A 17,565-nucleotide genomic window follows, 5' to 3' on the forward strand; every position below is an offset into this window, starting at 1 on the left:
TGCCAAGAAAAAAAAATTGGGTTTTGTTTGCTGCCAGCATTGCATGAAACTCCATGGAAGCCAGTTAACTGTGTCTACAATCAGTTGCTGCGATCATGAGACTCCATGTCTCACAAATGTCGCTACATCTCTTCAGATTATCTGAGAGCTTGGAGCGCTGCTGGGCAAAGCTGATTGCTTGGTGCGTTTACAGTAAAGCGAGAGCCCAACCTTATGTAGGTGTCCAAAATATCACACACCCCAGGTCAGTCCGGCCCCTGGGGCCAGCAGAGCTGCTGTGCTCACAGCTGCAGGTGCAGCGAATGTTCTGTGCTGCCTTTCACAGCTCACTGAGTGCCGGCCGACTCTCTGAAAAGTTAAATTTGAGCCGAAAATCTCTCCCCAGTGTGTGCAAAATGCAGTTTTGTGCAGCTCTGCCTGACCTATTTAAAATGCCCTTCCCAAAAGCAAGATATACAAATACACTTTTCTAAGTATAGGTCACCAGCTGAATCATTTTTGAAGTAATAAATAAAAAGCATAGCAGTTTAATGAACCAAAGAATATACAATGAAAAAAGCACGGCAATTTTTTTTTCCTAACCCATTTTCAGCAATGGCAAAACCCACCTTCGTTTTACTGTTTTTCCAAGGAAAATTGTCTGAAAGCAATATCAGTTGAAATAGATATTTTAATGGGAAATATCAGACAGCCTTAATGAAAAGCAGGGATATTAGCTCAGCTTTCAATACCCCAAGATACTTACTTATACTCTTGACTTCCTTTGAGAGAAGAATAGAAACTGTAAGAGGGAGTTTGCCAGCAACTGATGTTGGTCAGCTTTTGGGTCTGCCTCTCCCCCTTCAAATTGCATCATTAGGAAAAAGCACAAGAGTTTAGTGATATTTGCTGGAGGCAGCTGCACATGGGGCAGTCGCTGTCGAATACTTCCATATGGGACTGCTAACGCCATGCAAATCTGTGCAAAACCAGCAATTTCTTGTGCTGTCTTCATCGCTTGGAGATTACAGGGGGGATTGATGGTGTGGACAAACTGTTGTGTTGCTCTAATTGGCCTGTTTTCACTGTCGGAGTGATTTAGTGGTGGCAGCGTTGTGTATATGTCGACATGACATTCATCTTTCTGAAATGGATGGTGATATCACAAACAGATTTGCACTGTTATTGATGGACTAGAGGAGGTGAAGTGGAGCGGTTGCAAGAGCTTCTGTTTGGCTTCATATCCTTTCCAGGCACCAGTAACGCACAAATCCACGGTAGTTTTAATATTGGAATATGCTTCTATGTATTAGTAATACTTTTCATTTCTTTATTTTGAGGGTTTGGGACTCTTTGAATATGTTACTTAACACCGCTAAAGAGTGTTACAACATTAGCATGTGAACTTTGAGAAAGTGGTAAAATCCAACTTTCTGTATTTACCAAGTTAGAAAATTTCAATCTAGTTACAGCATAAACATGGGTAGACTGGACAAAGGTTTGCTGGGCAGAGAGTTATAGCTGGAACATAAAATTACCACGATGTCAAGGCAGTTTCCTTAATTTTTCCTGCTTGAAGGGTAAAGCAGCAGAGCATGGAGCGCACCAGGTCCTGTGTGCAGGGATGGGCTGTGACAGCCAGACAGGTCCTGCCTGCTGAGCCCGAACAGACTTCCATTCAAGTTGGTATGAGTGTGTCTTTATAAAAAATAATAATAAAAATTATAGCAGTGTTTCAATTAAAAAAAAAAAAAAATCAAGGGAGCAGCTCTGGCTGGTGCAAATGGGTCTGGTTTAGACCAGCTAAGGGTTTGGCTGTGGCTTTATTCCTAAATTGGGAGCCATCCCCTGGCCAGGGGATGATGTGGCTCCTGATGTGGGAAATGGTCTGGACTGGTGACTGTGGCAGGAGAAAGGGCATGAGGATTGCTCCGTCTTTGTTGCTGCTCTTCGTAAAGGTGAGGATGCTTTTCTGTACCGTTGGATGAAGAGCTGCCCAGGCAGAGTTTCCTTGGGAGGGACTAGAGGAGCTTCAAGCTTTTTTAAGGGATCCCAAGGAGGGTGTTGGTCTCTTCTCCCAAGTAGCAAGTGCTAGGACAAGAAGAAATGGCCTCAAGTTGTGCCAGGGGAGGTTTAGATTGGATATTAGGAAAAAATTCTTCCCGGAAGGGGTTGCCAGGCATTGGAACAGGCTGCCCAGGGCAGTGGTGGAGTCACCATCCCTGGAGGGGTTTAAAAGGCATTTAGACGAGGTTCTTAGGGACATGGTTTAGTGTCAGAGTTGCTTAGGTTATGATTGGACTTGACAATCCTGAGAGTCTCTTCCAACTGAAATGATTCTATGATTATGGATGATTATGGATGGGGTGTTTCAGGTCCATGTAAGTGAATTCCTGGGACTTCACTATGTGTCTGTTGTTCTTGTACTCCCTTCTTCTCTAAGCAGTGTATTTATAAAGAAAACCATTCCTACCTAGGGTGTATGTTACACCAAGAACCTTATCAGATGAAATGAGAGAGAGTCATCTATTTAACAAGGTAGTTGCTTTACTTTGTGGTTCAAAACAGACGCTTCCTGCCAGCCTTACCTTTCCTTTGAAGGCAGTTTATAATGTTGGCTTGCGGCACACAAGTATTTTTATTAAAACTGTGGTAGTTAACATCGTAATTTCAGTTGATTGCTAAATTATAAACACTACTGAAAGTCTAAAAGGGAGGAAGTTCTACTTACAGCATATACTCAAAGCACAGTAAACTATTCTTTGCAATATCCAAGACATACCAAGATGGTAATTTACCACACCAAAATGTCCATTTTTGCTTTTGGTTGCAGCCCAAGTCCTGTGAATTAATTTATATTGAAAACCAGTTGTTTAGCTGGAGTTCTATGGATTAAATGGTACGCTCTGCTGCAAAGTGTATCTCTTATTAGTTTATTGGAGATTGTATTTTAATTTCTTTCTAGTTTACATGGTTTTAAAGCTTGAAGTTTCTTTTGAATTTTCAGGTACGCTGTTACTGAGAAAACACCTGGAAAATATACAAGAATTTATAAGCCTAGGAATAGAGAAATTACTCATAAAACTAAAATATGGCGGAATCCCTGAGTAGTCTGCATTTATGGCTGCATATATTCCTTTGTACCACTGTGTTGCCTTTGTGGAATACACTTGTTTAAATAAGGTCTGTTGGGAATGTAGTTGGCACCAGAGGGTCACAGCTGAGGTTATCAGAGGTCTTCACTGTCAAGCTGTTCAGCATCTGATCAAGCTGTTTATGCAAAACCACTGTTGCAGTGTCTGATCTCTGCTTAACGTACAGTTGATTAATTGGAGTACGTGTATTTAGCACAGCAGTTTTGGAGGGTATATACTTCTCCTGGGTAGCACAGATATATGACAGATCCTGTAGGAATTATCTTCACCTGTGTGTGAAAACACTTTTACTGTTTACTAGAATGGTTACCTTGCGGTTTGTGCTACAGTCAGAGTGCTCTAACGTTTTAGCTTGTGCCAAGAGTCAGTGCTACTTATTTTTATCCAGCTGCCACTTGCCTTTACCTCTGACCTTGTACCAGTGCTACGTGGTAATCTGGATCAGTTCATTGAATTGACAGTAAATTAATTCTTTTTAGATTAAGCAGCAGACCCCTTTCCACAGTAGCTGGATAGCAGACCAGCTTAGCTATAAGGCAGCACATCTTTCCTTGCAGAATTTTGGATTATTTGTGAGATCCACAATGAAGGTAAGCCATAACCTATAAAGAGGAAAGCAATACATAGAAGTTTTTGTATGGCCAAGGATAACTTATGTCTACAGTAAGAAAAAAACATGCCAGGGAAGATTAACAGATCTGGCCAGAAATCTTGTGTTTTCTTTCTAGTGCAGGTGAGTATTCCTTGCCTGTTTTTGAGCAAGTCTTGTGAGTTCAAATTCGATACACCTTATTTTAGCTTCATAACTAAAACAAAGCTGCAGTTGCCTTAGGCTCCCCTTGTTTTTGGTAGAGACAAGGCAGCTCCTGAGAGCAGCTTGGCCCATTTAGGAGTTGAATTTCCCTCCTGAGTTTCCTGTTTTGTTTGTTTATTTGCTTCTTTGTTTGTGTTTGGTTTTGGTTTTGTGTGTGTGTGTGGTTTTTTCTTTTATTACAGAGCCATCTAGAGCACCTCAGATCAGTGAAACAAAACTAGGTCTTAATGTCTCCCTTGGTTCTTGCGTCACTGGAAAAGGAGTAACATCTACCTTATGGGGCTCTGTACTTCAGTTTGTGAAGCACTTGTAGACCTGTGAATGAAAAACACTATCTAAAACTGCTGAATCTTTAAATGCACTTGTAATACCTGGAAAGTAGTTGGTTTTTCCGTTTACAGCTTGTTGAGTCAAGCTGGAGCTTTGCATCTCTGCATGTTAAAACTCTGGGGAAAAAAACCAAAACAAAACACATTATTTACTGTCTTTTAGGTGAATCAACTTCTCATGTCCTTGGTTTTCCCCTCAAATTACATTTGCAGTTAACAGCTACACCCCCTCACCCCAAAACCTTCATCATGGTGAGCAGGAAGGAGGAAAGCAGATCTAGTTTTATTCAAATGTAACCAGTGAACTCTTAAAGCAAGTACATTTCACAGAATACCGATTGAACAGCACTGGGGAGCATAACTATATTTTTGCTGTTAAACAGTTATTTTCAGAGAAGAATCCTACTGATTTTATACCAGTTCTCTTACTATTGATTTACTTTGGGACCTTGGGAAGGAAGCAGATGAACATCAGTAAGAGAGTGCTTCTTATTCCAATTTCTGTGGTCTTGCCTATGAGTCTGAAATTTGTCTTCAAACTGGACCATTGTGTTAGCCTTCTTTCTAGGGTCGTAACTGGGGTGGCTAGATAACTCCTTTTTTTGTGTAGAAAAAAGTATTTTTCTGCACGTCCTCAGTCCAGAATGTGCCAACACATTGGAAATGAGCAATAAAAAAGTTTGTTAAAAATAAGCTTAGGCTGTGTAGCAGTTACTTTTTGTTTGGCCAGTTGCTCATAGTCTGGTGGGAGATTTTCTCCCTCCATGTCTAAAACCATTGATTTCCTCCATTAGTGAAATCAGGTTTCACGTTTGGAAATACAGTTCATAATGGGAACTTAGGTCGTTAAAGTTCAGCATTAACAAAGCTCTGCATTGCAAAAGGCCTTTGCACTCTGTCACTGTTGAAAATTGTGTTTGGACAGAGAAAAGTATAAATTGATAGAGTCTTTTGCTGGAAGCCACCTCATCTGCAGACCTGTCGCTCTTCAACGCCTGTTCTCACGTGAAGTGTCAGAACCTGGGGATGTTGGGCCAGTGTGCGTTGCTGCTCACAAAGTAACTTGCTTCATTTAGACTTGTGTAATTTTAGCGCTGGAATAGAGGGCTGGTGACTGCTGCAAGCTCATCGTGGGGCTTCTGCTATGGACTGAGAGGGAACCAGGCTGTTTGCTAACTTACGGCATGAACTTCCACAAGATTATTAGCTGCTTCTCTGGAAGTGACCAGTCCAAGAACTCTGGGTTTGCAGTGATGGTTTGTGAAGGTAATTACACTGCTCTTGCTGCCATATGATCTCATATGGGAAGTGGTGGAGTCACCATCCCTAGAGGTGTTTAAAAGGTGTTTAGATGAGGTTCTTAGGGACATGGTTTAGTGCTAGAGTTAGGTTATGGTTGGACTCAATGATCCTGAGGGTCTCTTCCAACCAAAATGATTCTATGATTCTGTGATCAGACACAGCAGTAACCTGTGTTTGCTTACACTTCAGCAACGCCGTTGACCTGAGGTAGTTGTTGCTGTCTGTGATCTTACTGTATTTTTTTTTTCCTTGGAGCGGTAGAGAGTTTTCAGAAAAGCTTAGTAAAAAGAAACTATTTGTTTTTAAACCGTGCTTTTCTGGACGTGTTTCAACTGTGATTGTGATATATGGGTATCACCAATAATACTACTAGTCTTAGAAGCAATTACCAAATAAAAATGTTCAAAGAGGGCTTTAATGTCATCATTGTAGATCAGCAGTGACTGTTAACTTATGCAGTAACTTTCTGGATTATTTTAGATCTAGGTAGTTGGATGGTATAAACTTCTGTGGGGACACTTGCTCTTGGCGTACCCTGTACTGTCTTTACTCAACAGTCCTACTAATTCCTGTTATGATATTTGACGGCAAGTAATCATGAAATAATATTCTGAAATAATACTTGACATGGAGGTTGCTCTTGGGTTATTAGTTTTGGCTGTGAGTAGAGAGGATAGCCTTCTGCAGGTACCAGTAAGTCGTAATCATATATGATCTACATAACAAAGTACCATGTGGGAGTTTATGTCAAGGCTTCCCTATTAAATTGGGGAAAGGTAGCTTTATACTCCCAAGCAAACTTTGAACATTTAATATAGTTTCAGTGGTGAAGTTGCAGTTGCATACCAGCAGTACCGTCGTTTGAGGATCACCCGTGACTGTATCTTTCCGTGAAAAATTTGGTGTGATCCCAGTCAATTAGAATTAAACCCACTTTGTCATCTCTTGCAAGTTACACACTGTCCCTTTTTGACTGCTCTGACACTGATCAGCACTTTTCTTAATGATCCTTATGTCTCCTTGTTCATTCAGAAAGCATCATTGGGATCACAGCAGGGTGCTTGAGTTGTGTCAAGTCATGGAGTGGTTTCAGCTGATTAGCTGAGCTAATGCTAGTGCTGATGAGAGTTGGATAGATTCAGCCTGTATTGTTCTACACTGGAAATGCCTTTGTTTTTTCTTTGATAGTAACCCCAAGCCTCAGTTTCCAGCGGAGTTGACTGTTACCTTTACTAACTCAGAGGTAAGAGGCAAGCTCTACAGGGAATCATAGAACGTCCTGAGTTGGAAGGACCCACAAGGATCATCGAGTCCAGCTCCTGTCCCTGCACAGGACAACCCCACAGGTCACACCGTGTATCTGAGGACGTTGTCCAGTCTCTTCTTGAACACTGTCAGGTTGGGGCCGGGACACCTCCCTGGGGAGCCTGTTCCAGTGTCCAGCACCCTCTGGGGGAAGAACCTTTTCCTCATGTCCAACCTGACCCTCCCCTGGCACATCTTCCTGCCGTTCCCTCTGGTTCTGTCACTGGTCACTAAAGAGAAGAGTTTGGCGCCTGCCCCTCCTGCTCCCCTTGTGAGGAAGCTGTGGCCGCCATGAGCTCTCCCCTCAGTCTCCTCTTCTCCAGGCCAAACAAACCAAGTGGTTTTAGCCACTCCTCATACAGCTTCCTCTCCAAACCCTTCAACAACTTAGTGTCTCTCTTCTGGACACTCTGCAGAAGCTTTGTATCTTTTTTATCTTGTGTCGCCCAGCCCTGCACACAGTGCTCCAGGTGAGGCCGCACCAGTGCAGAGCACAGCGGGACAATCCCCTCCCTGCCTGGCTGGCAATGCTGTGCTGGATGCACCCAGGACACGGGTCCCTCTTGTCTGCCAGGGACACTATTGGTTCATGTTCAACTCACCGTCAACCAGAACCCCCAGATCCCTCTCCACAGAGCTGTTCCCCAGCCTCTCGTCCCCCAGTCTGGATGTACAGCCAGGATTGCTGTGTCCCAGGTGCAAAATCTGGCACTTGGTCTTGTTGAACTGAGTTTTGCCTGGTCAAACTGTCGACAGATTAAACTGTTTCAAGCCAAAAAATGGAGAATTCTGTCCAAGAGCACAGAAGTGGAAAAATAATTTTAAGTAGAGCAATTAATGATTTTTTTTGTTTAAAAACATGTTGTTGTAGAGTGCACCATCAAGCTTGAAAAGGCAGATCACCTAAATGCCTTGATGTTACGGTCATCGTTGTCCCTGGGGTGGTTTGAACTGGTGAAACCAGTTTGGGGTAAGCTGGCGTTGAGCAGAAGGCTGACATCTCCATGTGCATTGTCTCCTTCCAGCTGCTCTGGCAGGCTGAGCCAAAATGAGGCAAGTTCACAAACCCTGCTATTTAAATGAAGTTAATCCAGCTCCTGCCAGCAGACTTGAGTATGGGAGGGACACCTGTGGGTCTGAGGTGAGGAAAGAAGTTATAGTAACATTTGGAGTAGTCCTCTATAGGTTCCAAGAGTAACCTATTCAGCCAGCGTAGCTAAAGCTGGCAGAGGATTTCCCTGCATGAGCTAAGCAGCTTTATGATGCTCTGTTGATTCTCCAAGGTCATGAAACAAGTTGGTTTAATTTTGACCGTGGCTCTGGTAAGAACATACAGCAGTTTTTCTTCTGTGATTTTTATCCATGAGGCATGATTAAGAAGATGAATTAGAAGACACGAGTGTTTAATGCTGTTTAGGGATTACCAGAAGCTCCACGTTTAATGGAAGGAAACCAAAACAGTCAGTACAGGGGAAGACAGCCCTTTGAACTGAGGAGGGGTGTCCTTAGTAGACTTCATGAGATGAGGAATTGTGAAAATGCAATTTTTAAACGTGCTTGAGCCCCTCCTTCTTCAGGGTCAGATTTTCTTAAATCTTTCCTGGTGTATGTTTGTTCTCATAAGCAGTCTTGCCCTGTTCTCTGTTGTCCTTAGTTAAACCTTACAGCTAACCTCCTGTTTAATAATTTCCTTGCCAAATTTAAATCTCTCTTCCTTTCCGAGTGGTCATAAGAACAGGCTAATTGTTGACAATGGTCTTTGGAATATTTAAAACATGTCGTTGTGTCTTCATTTTCTCTATTTTTGTTAGATGGAGAAAACAGACAAAAAACCCCGTTTTTTCAGTCAGCCTCCCTTTTCTAGAGCATGTTTTATAAACCTCTGATTGTGTCTGTTGCTCTGTTTTGGTTTCTCTTCTCTGGATCTCTAATGTGGTATTTGAAACTGAACTCTACTAGGCATGAGGGAAGGCTTTTACATAAAAGATTTGGGATGAGATGAGGCTCTCACACTTGCCATAACATCACATATCATTTTACCCCATGTCTGTACACGCCGTTCTCGTTTCACCGTAGCTGGTGCAAAAGTCAGTGGAACCAAAGCCAGCCAAGGACCAGTACAAAATAAATACATGGAGAAATCCTTCAAATGTCTTTACATTTTCTGCTGGGTTCAGGGGGGAAATGGTTGTCAGATTTTACTGAAATCTATTTCTTAGCTTTAAGCAAATAATGTAGACTACTGTTTAAACACACCTCTTCATAACTGCTTGGAATTTTTAGCTTGGTATCTGAGCCTTAAAATTTTACGAAGCTTGAACTAAAATTATATGCAGTTGTTGGCTTTCGTGCAACAGTCAGCAATTTTTAATAAATAGTGTTTGTTACAAAAGCTGAGACCTCCTTTTGACCTTTTCATAGTAGGTCCTAAAATATTGTAGTTGGGAGGGAGGAGGAAAGGTGGTGAGTGTTCACATTTCTCTCTATAAGCAGAGAAGGAAGAAAGGGCTGTTATTTCTGGGTTGAGATACTTGTGGGGCTTTTTTTTTTCTCTTATTTTTCTTTTTACAGCAGTGAGGCCTGTAATAATCCAAGGCAGACAAGAAAATGAGTAGAAAAGCAAGGGCTGAATAGCAGCATACAACCTGAGGAGCTCTAGTAATTAAAAGTAAGAATCTATATCCAGAACAACTCAGAAATATTAAGTCCAGTTCTCATTGTCTGAAACCAACTGAAGTGGTGCTAGGGAATAGTAAGATTATTAAAAAATAAAAAGTAGAAATAGTAAAAGTGTGAGACTAACCCACTACTGCCACTGCTACTGGTGATATTTAGAGCATGCAGGTATTTCAGGACTTCTGACCACGATGCCATGATCCAGTCTCTTTTCTGTACGTTGGACATAGCGCTTATAGCTGTATTTAATGTCCTCAGGTACTCAGTGTTTAACATTTTGTTAGAAAATCAGTTTGTTGGCAGATCTTCTGTCAGGATAACACAATAGTAGAGCTTTTCTAAAAGGTCTTTTTTAACCTGTTCTAGAAAAGTGACGTTCTGATTGAAGTTTCATTTCACACCAAGTGTACTCCACGTTGTGTGTAATGCTGGGGAGCAACATGGGACAACTGATCTTTGTTACATCAGACAAAATTCTGTTTGCCTATGCATCAATCTATTCCATGATCTCTAAATGTCAGTGGCTCTCAACGCACATTTTTCATCCAAGAAACAGTAATTGGAAAATAGTTCATTTACCACACAGCTGTATTTCTTGCTGCAGTAATAGCATATTATTTACCAGTGAAGACATTTAAAGCTTTCATACTTTTCCATCAGAGAGTATCCTCACAAATCCCTAATCTATTTATTTAATTTTCTCTAGATTTATATAAATATTGGAAAAGAGGCGCCTTTCTGTATGCTTAAAGCACCTTGGGCATAGCTTAAGTCTACATTGCAAACAGAATGTGAAAAGCGCAGCAGTCTGCATCTGTCTCTCCGGGAGCAAACTAGACAGCTCAGTCAAATTTCTCTTTCACTCCCCCATTAACAGTTTTCTCCCTTGACCATTCACTTTGTTTATCTCTGCACCACCCCCTAAAACTGTTTTAAATGAATGAATAAATTGTTAAGGAGTAGGGCATTTTACAGATGCATACAGCTGTATAATACAGTGTATTTTTAATAAAGTTGGATGGTTGAAAGTTTGATGAAATGCACTGCGCGATTGTTTGGTACATAAGGTAGAATCATAAAAGCATTTTGCTTGGAAAAGACCTTTAAGATCATCAAGTCCGACCAGATTGTGACGGCTGCTCTAGTCTAGTGGCTGGGGTTGTCTGACTGTAGTTACCACTGTAAAGGACAGATCAGAAAGTAGTTCCTTCCCAGTGGAGTTTAGTTTCAGTGGTTAAAGGTGTTACCTTGGGTAATCGTGAGGTTCAAAGCAGTGAAAATCTTCTACTTTTTGGTTAATCAGTGGTAATTCCTTTGTATGTAAGAACTGTGGAGTTGTCATATGCGGAGACAGGAGTTGGACTCGATGATCCTTGTGGGTCCCTTCCAACTCAGGACATTCTATGATTCTAACATTGACCAGCAAAGCTTTGATTTTTAAAGGAATGAGGCAAGCATAGGTGATTTAATCACTGTGGTTCTGAGTTAGGCTTTTATATTTTAACACTTGAGAAACTTACACATTTTTTTTCATCTTTGCTCTTATGTATCTTTTAACGGTAGCAAAAATCAAAATCTGAGAAGCTTGATCCGTTCTTTGTTGAGTTTGGCATCTTTCACACAACATTTTCTGAAAAAAAGGGTGTTCTTTTATTTTTTTAAAGGAAGTAGCATAGAAAATAAAACAACGAGGAAAGCCATATGTCCATATTTAGAGCTGTGAAATGCTGTACCTGTCCACAGTTTTGTTCAGTGGTACATTCCTGTGTTATTTGTTGGTTTGCGACTCAGTGTTAAAGATTTGTTTGATGCTGTTGCCTTTGCTATTTATAACGTGTTAACATGATTATGCTTGTTTATTTGTGTTTTGTAACTTGTGTCACATGACCATTGATGGATTATGTCTGGATTATGGTTTTAGAGGACTGACCTTGACAATTTTGGGGAAACTACAACATCTAAATCCAGGGCAGACCAGGTAGCACTTACTGGAATGACAGAGGAAAGAGAGATTCACTTCTAACGTGCCAATTGCTTTGTGGTTTTGATACCACATTTTAATCTCATCACTTTGTCACATCTGTTGCGTACACTATTGGGTTGTAAATTGTGGGATTTTACTTCTGGCTTTTGCCGCTTACACAGGGACCTGATTCATTTTCCTATCTCAGTATTCGTCTGCCAGCTAAAGATAATCTTACCTTATTGCTTTGAGATCCATAAGGGAAAAGCTCTGCACGACAGCAACGTCACTGGAGGGGCCACCAGAGAGCTCCAGGATTTTGGGTTGGAGTTAGGAGGGAATAGTGTTGCAGCATTACAGCGATGTAGTAAAACTAAATGGGAGATCTTATAGATGGGTGAGATTATTTTAAGACTAAACCAGTTTCACTTATTGCAGTCTCATGCGCACATGCTTACAAACATTAAGACATAATCATAGAAAGGTTTGGGTCAGAAGGGACCTTTTAAGGTCATCTAGTCCAACCCCCTGCCATGGGCAGGCGCGTCTTTCACCTAGATCAAGTTGCTTAAAGCCTCATCCAACCTGGCCTTGAACCCTTAATCAAGTAATCTGTCCAGCGTTCAGCCACTGAGACATTGGAGTCCAAGCGGTCTTTCTGGGACGCTTTATGATGACACCAAGAATGAAGGGTCACCACATACTGAGTTGTTATCGTGACACCTGGGTTCTTCTCAGGACCGTGTTTTGTTTTCATTTTGGAGGGGGTTTTTTGGACTTGCCATTCACACCTTTTAGAAGCAGACAGTAGTGGGTGTCTCCATCCTGTCCCACCTCTGCGAGTTGTCAGGATTTAGTCTTAGTCCTTTGTCTCCTGATCTGTCTGTCCTGAGAACGTGCATGCAGACACGTGGTAGGATTTAGCTGCCGTTCTAATAGTCCTTCTGCTGTTCCTTGCAGTGCCTCCATGCCCCCATGTTGCCATTCATTTACCACTCAGACCAGTCTAAATGTTTTCATTATGGTCCTCTGCAAGAGGGACTCAGAGCTGCCTTAACATTCCCAATTGCTTTTTTATTTTACAGGATATGATTCAGATGAATCCTGTAAGGGTAGGTAGAAGGACTGCAGGATGTGGCTGTTTTTTCAGAATAAGAATGTAATTTTTAAATGGAGGGACATAATCTCTTTATTTAGTTTTCCTTTACTAAGGCAAAGGACATCTGTGTAAGTGGGAGGTGTCATAGCAAGGTATCGTCTGACTTGGTTGCTTACTCAGCTTAGCAACTGCAATAATTCCTGTCCATGAAGCCATGCTCATATGTTGTGTCATCACCCCGTTTTGACTACTGGACTTCACCCCTGGAATAGTATTTACATTGTAAAGGTTTTAATCCAGAAATTGAGGTCGTTGTAAAATGTGCAGCATCATTTGTTAGTAGAAATCAAGTAACTCGATCAACTCCATACAGATCCACAGATTTATCTTCACTACTTTTTTTTTTTTTCCTCTTGACTTTTGACTCCTGGGTAAATAGAATGATTATCGGGTTCCTTCTGACAGATAAACAGAGGACACATGACAACTGAAGCAAAGAGGGCTGCCAAGATGGAGAAGAAGCTGAAGATCTTGCTTGGTGGTTATCAGTCTCGAGCGATGGGCCTCATCAAGCAACTGAATGATTTGTGGGACCAGATCGAACAGGCGCATCTGGAGCTACGTACTTTTGAGGAGCTGAAGAAACATGAAGATGCTGCAATCCCACGGAGACTGGAGGTGAGATTCCTGAGTGTGATACTTTAGGTCAAATACAAGCACTTCATGGAAAAGATGTTTTTTACAATGCATGGGCTCTGAGGTTCACAGCCTGAGTTGGTACCAAGTTTTTAATGGTCTTTTTAAATTATACTTCTGGCTGTTACCAGACTCTTCTGCCATTCACATCAATGTCAAAGATTCTGTGACATATTACAAGATAGGACTGATCTACTAGTGCGTTTTGTAAGTTTGTTTTTATTTTATTTCCTCATGTGGTTTATTTTATTAATCCTCTGCAACGCGTATCAGCAGGAGTTCAATATCTGTCTTAATTTGACTCATTTTGGTTTTAATTACTGTTAGAACATAGAGTAGATCTGAAACTTGTGTAAAGCCTCCTGCTTCCTTCAAAGTCAGTGAACCACGTGCCAGTATATGCTACAGGAGATTCTGCTTTCCTTTGACATGCTGATTCCTCCCTGAAGCTGTGTTGTTGTTGTCAGACTAGCAGATGGTTGGACTTGTATAAATCAGGACAATAACCGCATTTCGGTACTGGCTATCCACATGGTTCTCAGTGGAAAGCTGGTTCTCAGCAGAAGCTGAGAGATTCTGTAGTTATAGTTTAGAATCATAGAGTCATTTTGGTTGGAAGATGCCATTAAGATGATAGGGTCCAACCATAACCTAACTCTAGCACTAAACCATGTCCCTAAGACCCTCATCTACACGTCTTTAAACCCCTCCAGGGATGGTGACTCCACCACTGCCCTGGGCGGCCTGTTCCAATGCCTGACAACCCTTTCCATGAAGAATTTTTTCCTAATATCCAATCTGAACCTCCCCTGGTGCAACTTGAGGCGCAACTTTCCTCTCATCCTGTCACTTGTTACTTGGGAGAAGAGACCAACACCCTCCATGCTCCAAGCTCCTTTAAGCAGTTCAGAGATCAGAAGGTCTCCCCTCAGCTCCTGTTCTCCAGGCTGAACCCCCAGCTCTCTCAGCCGCTCCCATCACGCTTGTGCTCCAGCCCCTTCCCCAGCTCCGTTCCCTTCTCTCAACTCACTCCAGCACCCCAAGGGCTTTCTTGGCGTGAGGGGCCCAAAACTGACCCCAGGATTTGGGGTTTGGCCTCCCCAGTGCTGAGCACAGTGCAACAGTCACTGCCCTGTTCCCGCTGGCCACACTGGTGCTGATACAAGCCAGGATGCTGTTGGCCTTTTTGGCCACCTGGGCACACGCTGGCTCATGTTCAGCTGCCGTCACCCCCAGGTCCTTTTCCGCCAGGCATCTTTCCAGCCGCTCTTCCCTGGGCCTGTAGCGCTGCCTGGGGTTGTTGTGACCCAAGCGCAGGACTCATTTTGAGCCATCCTCAGAGCTCGGGCCCTTTGCCCACAGTCCTGTTGCTGGTGCACGTGTGATCTGACCCGTCACTCCTGAACAACACCACCTGCCTTACTGGCCTCTAACTGGTTGACACGGCTTTGAGGAGGAAGATGTCTCTTTTGCTTAAGCAGCCTTAACTTCAGCGCGGAACTCGCAGAAACAGGTACACTGAGATACCTGAAAACAGTGTCTTGGAGCTACTGTTCTCAGTTTAAGTACCTCCAGGATATTCTTCTGTCCTTTATTCAGTTAACAAGGCAACCCTCAGCCAGTGCCAGACTTGCTTTCTAAGAAATACTCCTCTGAGCACAATTTTTATTTCCATTTTTTTCCCAGAAGAGAAGGTTCCATTGAGTCTCAAATCTTCTCTATGACTTGGTGTAAAAAAAGATAAAATGTATCAGTTCTTAAAACTGATTTTGTGAAGACGGTTTATAAGTTCTGGCAGATATCTTTACAAACTCAGAAGTGATTAATCGATTTAGTGAGAGTTAACAGTAAAAATGTATTAAATAGCTTGATAACTACTAGCAGCGCCTGTTTTTAGTAAATAGCACTTTACTGAGAGCTAATCCTCAGAATACATTTACTGTCTCTTCCGATACAAGAGTGAAGGCAGATGTGGAAGCCTTTGTGGCAGGATGCTGAGTTAATTAGGAAGGTTACAAAAAAGGTTTTGAACAAACTCGTGGAAGGAGAATCCATGGCTAACTGTTAAATACAGTGCACTGCTCGTGACAGGTTTCCAATTTGAAATCTGTCCTTTTGAAGAGTCTTGTATTAACTGCTGTCAAAACCAGGGTAAGATACCTGGTCTCTGAAGTAAGATAACAGTGATTCTTGATAATGCCACATCAACTTCTGTTTTGCATTTATTTAAAATAAGGAATTTTAGCAGTCTCCTGTCTCAGTTCTGATCCCTTCCTCCAAAGGAAGTAAAGTAAAACCTTTGCTAAAGATAGACATATATAACCTTTGCTAAAGATATTCATGGGTGTGACTATTGGAAGAACTGACTGGTTGCTTAATCCTGTTTTCCTTTCAGTGTCTGAAGGAAGATGTGCAGCGGCAGCAGGAGAGAGAAAAGGAGCTCCAGCAGAGATTTGCTGACTTCATGTTGGATAAAGAGACTTTTCAAGCGAAGTATTAAAGCACAAAATTCCATTTGTCACTGATGTAATATTTCTAAAGTGTACAGATACTTCTCCAGCAACTATTGCCATCAGTTGCAGAAATCAAGCGTAGTCTGCTGTTTGCATCTTGTCAAGTTTTTGTTCTTCTGATGAACTTTTCCAAATGCTCTAGGTATGAATGGCTTTGTCAAATATTAAAAATTGCATTGAAATGTCCAAAATTTTATTAAAAGAAAAAAAATCAATCTGGTATGATTTTATCCATGTTTTCATTTGCTAGGATTATCACATTATTCCTAGTGTTTTATCAGTCTTAAGACCTGGAAGATACGTGCCTGCAGAATAATGTCTTTTGAATAAACCTGGAATGTTAAAAAATAATTAAGAAATAAAATGCCTGTCTTTTAACTAAAATGGAATCCTCCCCTATTCCTTATCCCTTCTCCTGTCTATGTTTCTGATAAATTATCTTTCTTCCCTTCCACTGCTGCTGCTTTTATTTTCCAAGACTGTAATTTGTGACAGGAAGGACCTGTGCAGGACAATTGTGATTTCTGTAGTACCATGTTCGTGATTCTTCTCTGTGCGTGTGACTAAACACTGTCATTTACATCAAGATGTTCAAATAGTCATACTGGCAGTAAATATAACTTCACCATCCTGAAACATGGTAGGTTCAAATTTTGTAAAATCACCCAGTGTAGCCTTAACTGTTCCCAAAGATTTCAGCAGAAAATATACCCTTTAATTTTCTCAGTACTAATGCTTATAAAATAATCTCTGCGCAATGCATCTTCCCTCCATCTGGTTGATGCACCTTTTCCTTTTGTACAGTGGGCTGAAGGACTTGGGAAACATCACAGTTCTGCCTTGGCCCAGACCTTGTGGAACGTGGTTTCGAAGGCCACGTCCGTCTGTCTTAACAAACGCGTCACAAGCACCAGAACTCAGTTGCTTGTTCTGTTCAGTTTTTGGAATAATCTGATCGACTCTGATCAACTGGTGTGTCACAGACACGTCATCTCACAAGGTCACTGTTGCACACCATCGTTAAGGGGTTTATGGAGTATGTCCTGAGCACGCAGGACTTCTGAAATCCTTGGTAGTGTTGCCTGTCACTCGTTGAGAGCTGGTTACTCGCTTGTGTCGTTGCCCAGAGCAGCCCTGCAGTGGGATGCTCCCTATTTACTCCTCCTCCCATCACATCTCAACAGGTTTTCATTTTCTAGCCGCTTTGACTGTTCTTCTGAAGGGTAAGGATGGGGTGAATCCATTATTTCCTTTCCACTGAGGTACTTTCCTGAATCTCATCCAGAATCTTTCTCTGAGTACTGTTTAGTCAGACCACGCTTGAGTCAGATGTTTAAAATTTTGTCAGCTATTCCCAATGCTTGTAATTCATAGAATCATAGAATCATTTTGGTTGGAAGAGACCCTTAAGATCATAGAGTCCAACCATAACCTAACCATGGCACTAACCCGTGTCCCTGAATGCCACATTTATTCATCTTTTAAGCACCTCCAGGGATGGTGACTCCACCACTTCCCTGGGCAGCCTGTTCCAATGCCCGACAACCCTTTCCAGGAAGAAGTTTTTCCCAATATCCAATCTGAATGTCCTCTGGTACAACTTGAGGCCATTTGCCGGAGTTAGGCATCTCATTAGAGGATTGCTGTCATGTGTTCTTTTTTTTTTTTGTGGAGGTATTCATCACTTCTTCAGGAATCTTTATTATTTTCAACTCTCACACCTTTGGTCTTGTG

At 41.8% G+C, this 17,565-nt stretch overlaps 1 protein-coding gene across 1 annotated transcript in view; it reads left to right on the forward strand.

Annotated features, from left to right (window-relative positions):
• The window catches only part of CDC5L (cell division cycle 5 like), a 39,168-nt gene extending 22,953 nt beyond the window's left edge, over positions 1 to 16,215 (forward strand). The window contains exons 15-16 of the mRNA XM_065631201.1: positions 13,088 to 13,300; positions 15,714 to 16,215. Coding sequence (XP_065487273.1) covers positions 13,088 to 13,300; positions 15,714 to 15,818 — 318 coding nt within the window. The 3' untranslated portion in view covers positions 15,819 to 16,215. The remainder of the gene's footprint in view (positions 1 to 13,087; positions 13,301 to 15,713) is intronic.
• The last annotated feature ends 1,350 nt before the right edge of the window (positions 16,216 to 17,565 follow it).

This window comes from Caloenas nicobarica, chromosome 3 (genome assembly GCF_036013445.1).
Source record: "Caloenas nicobarica isolate bCalNic1 chromosome 3, bCalNic1.hap1, whole genome shotgun sequence".
Lineage (NCBI taxonomy): Eukaryota > Metazoa > Chordata > Aves > Columbiformes > Columbidae > Caloenas > Caloenas nicobarica.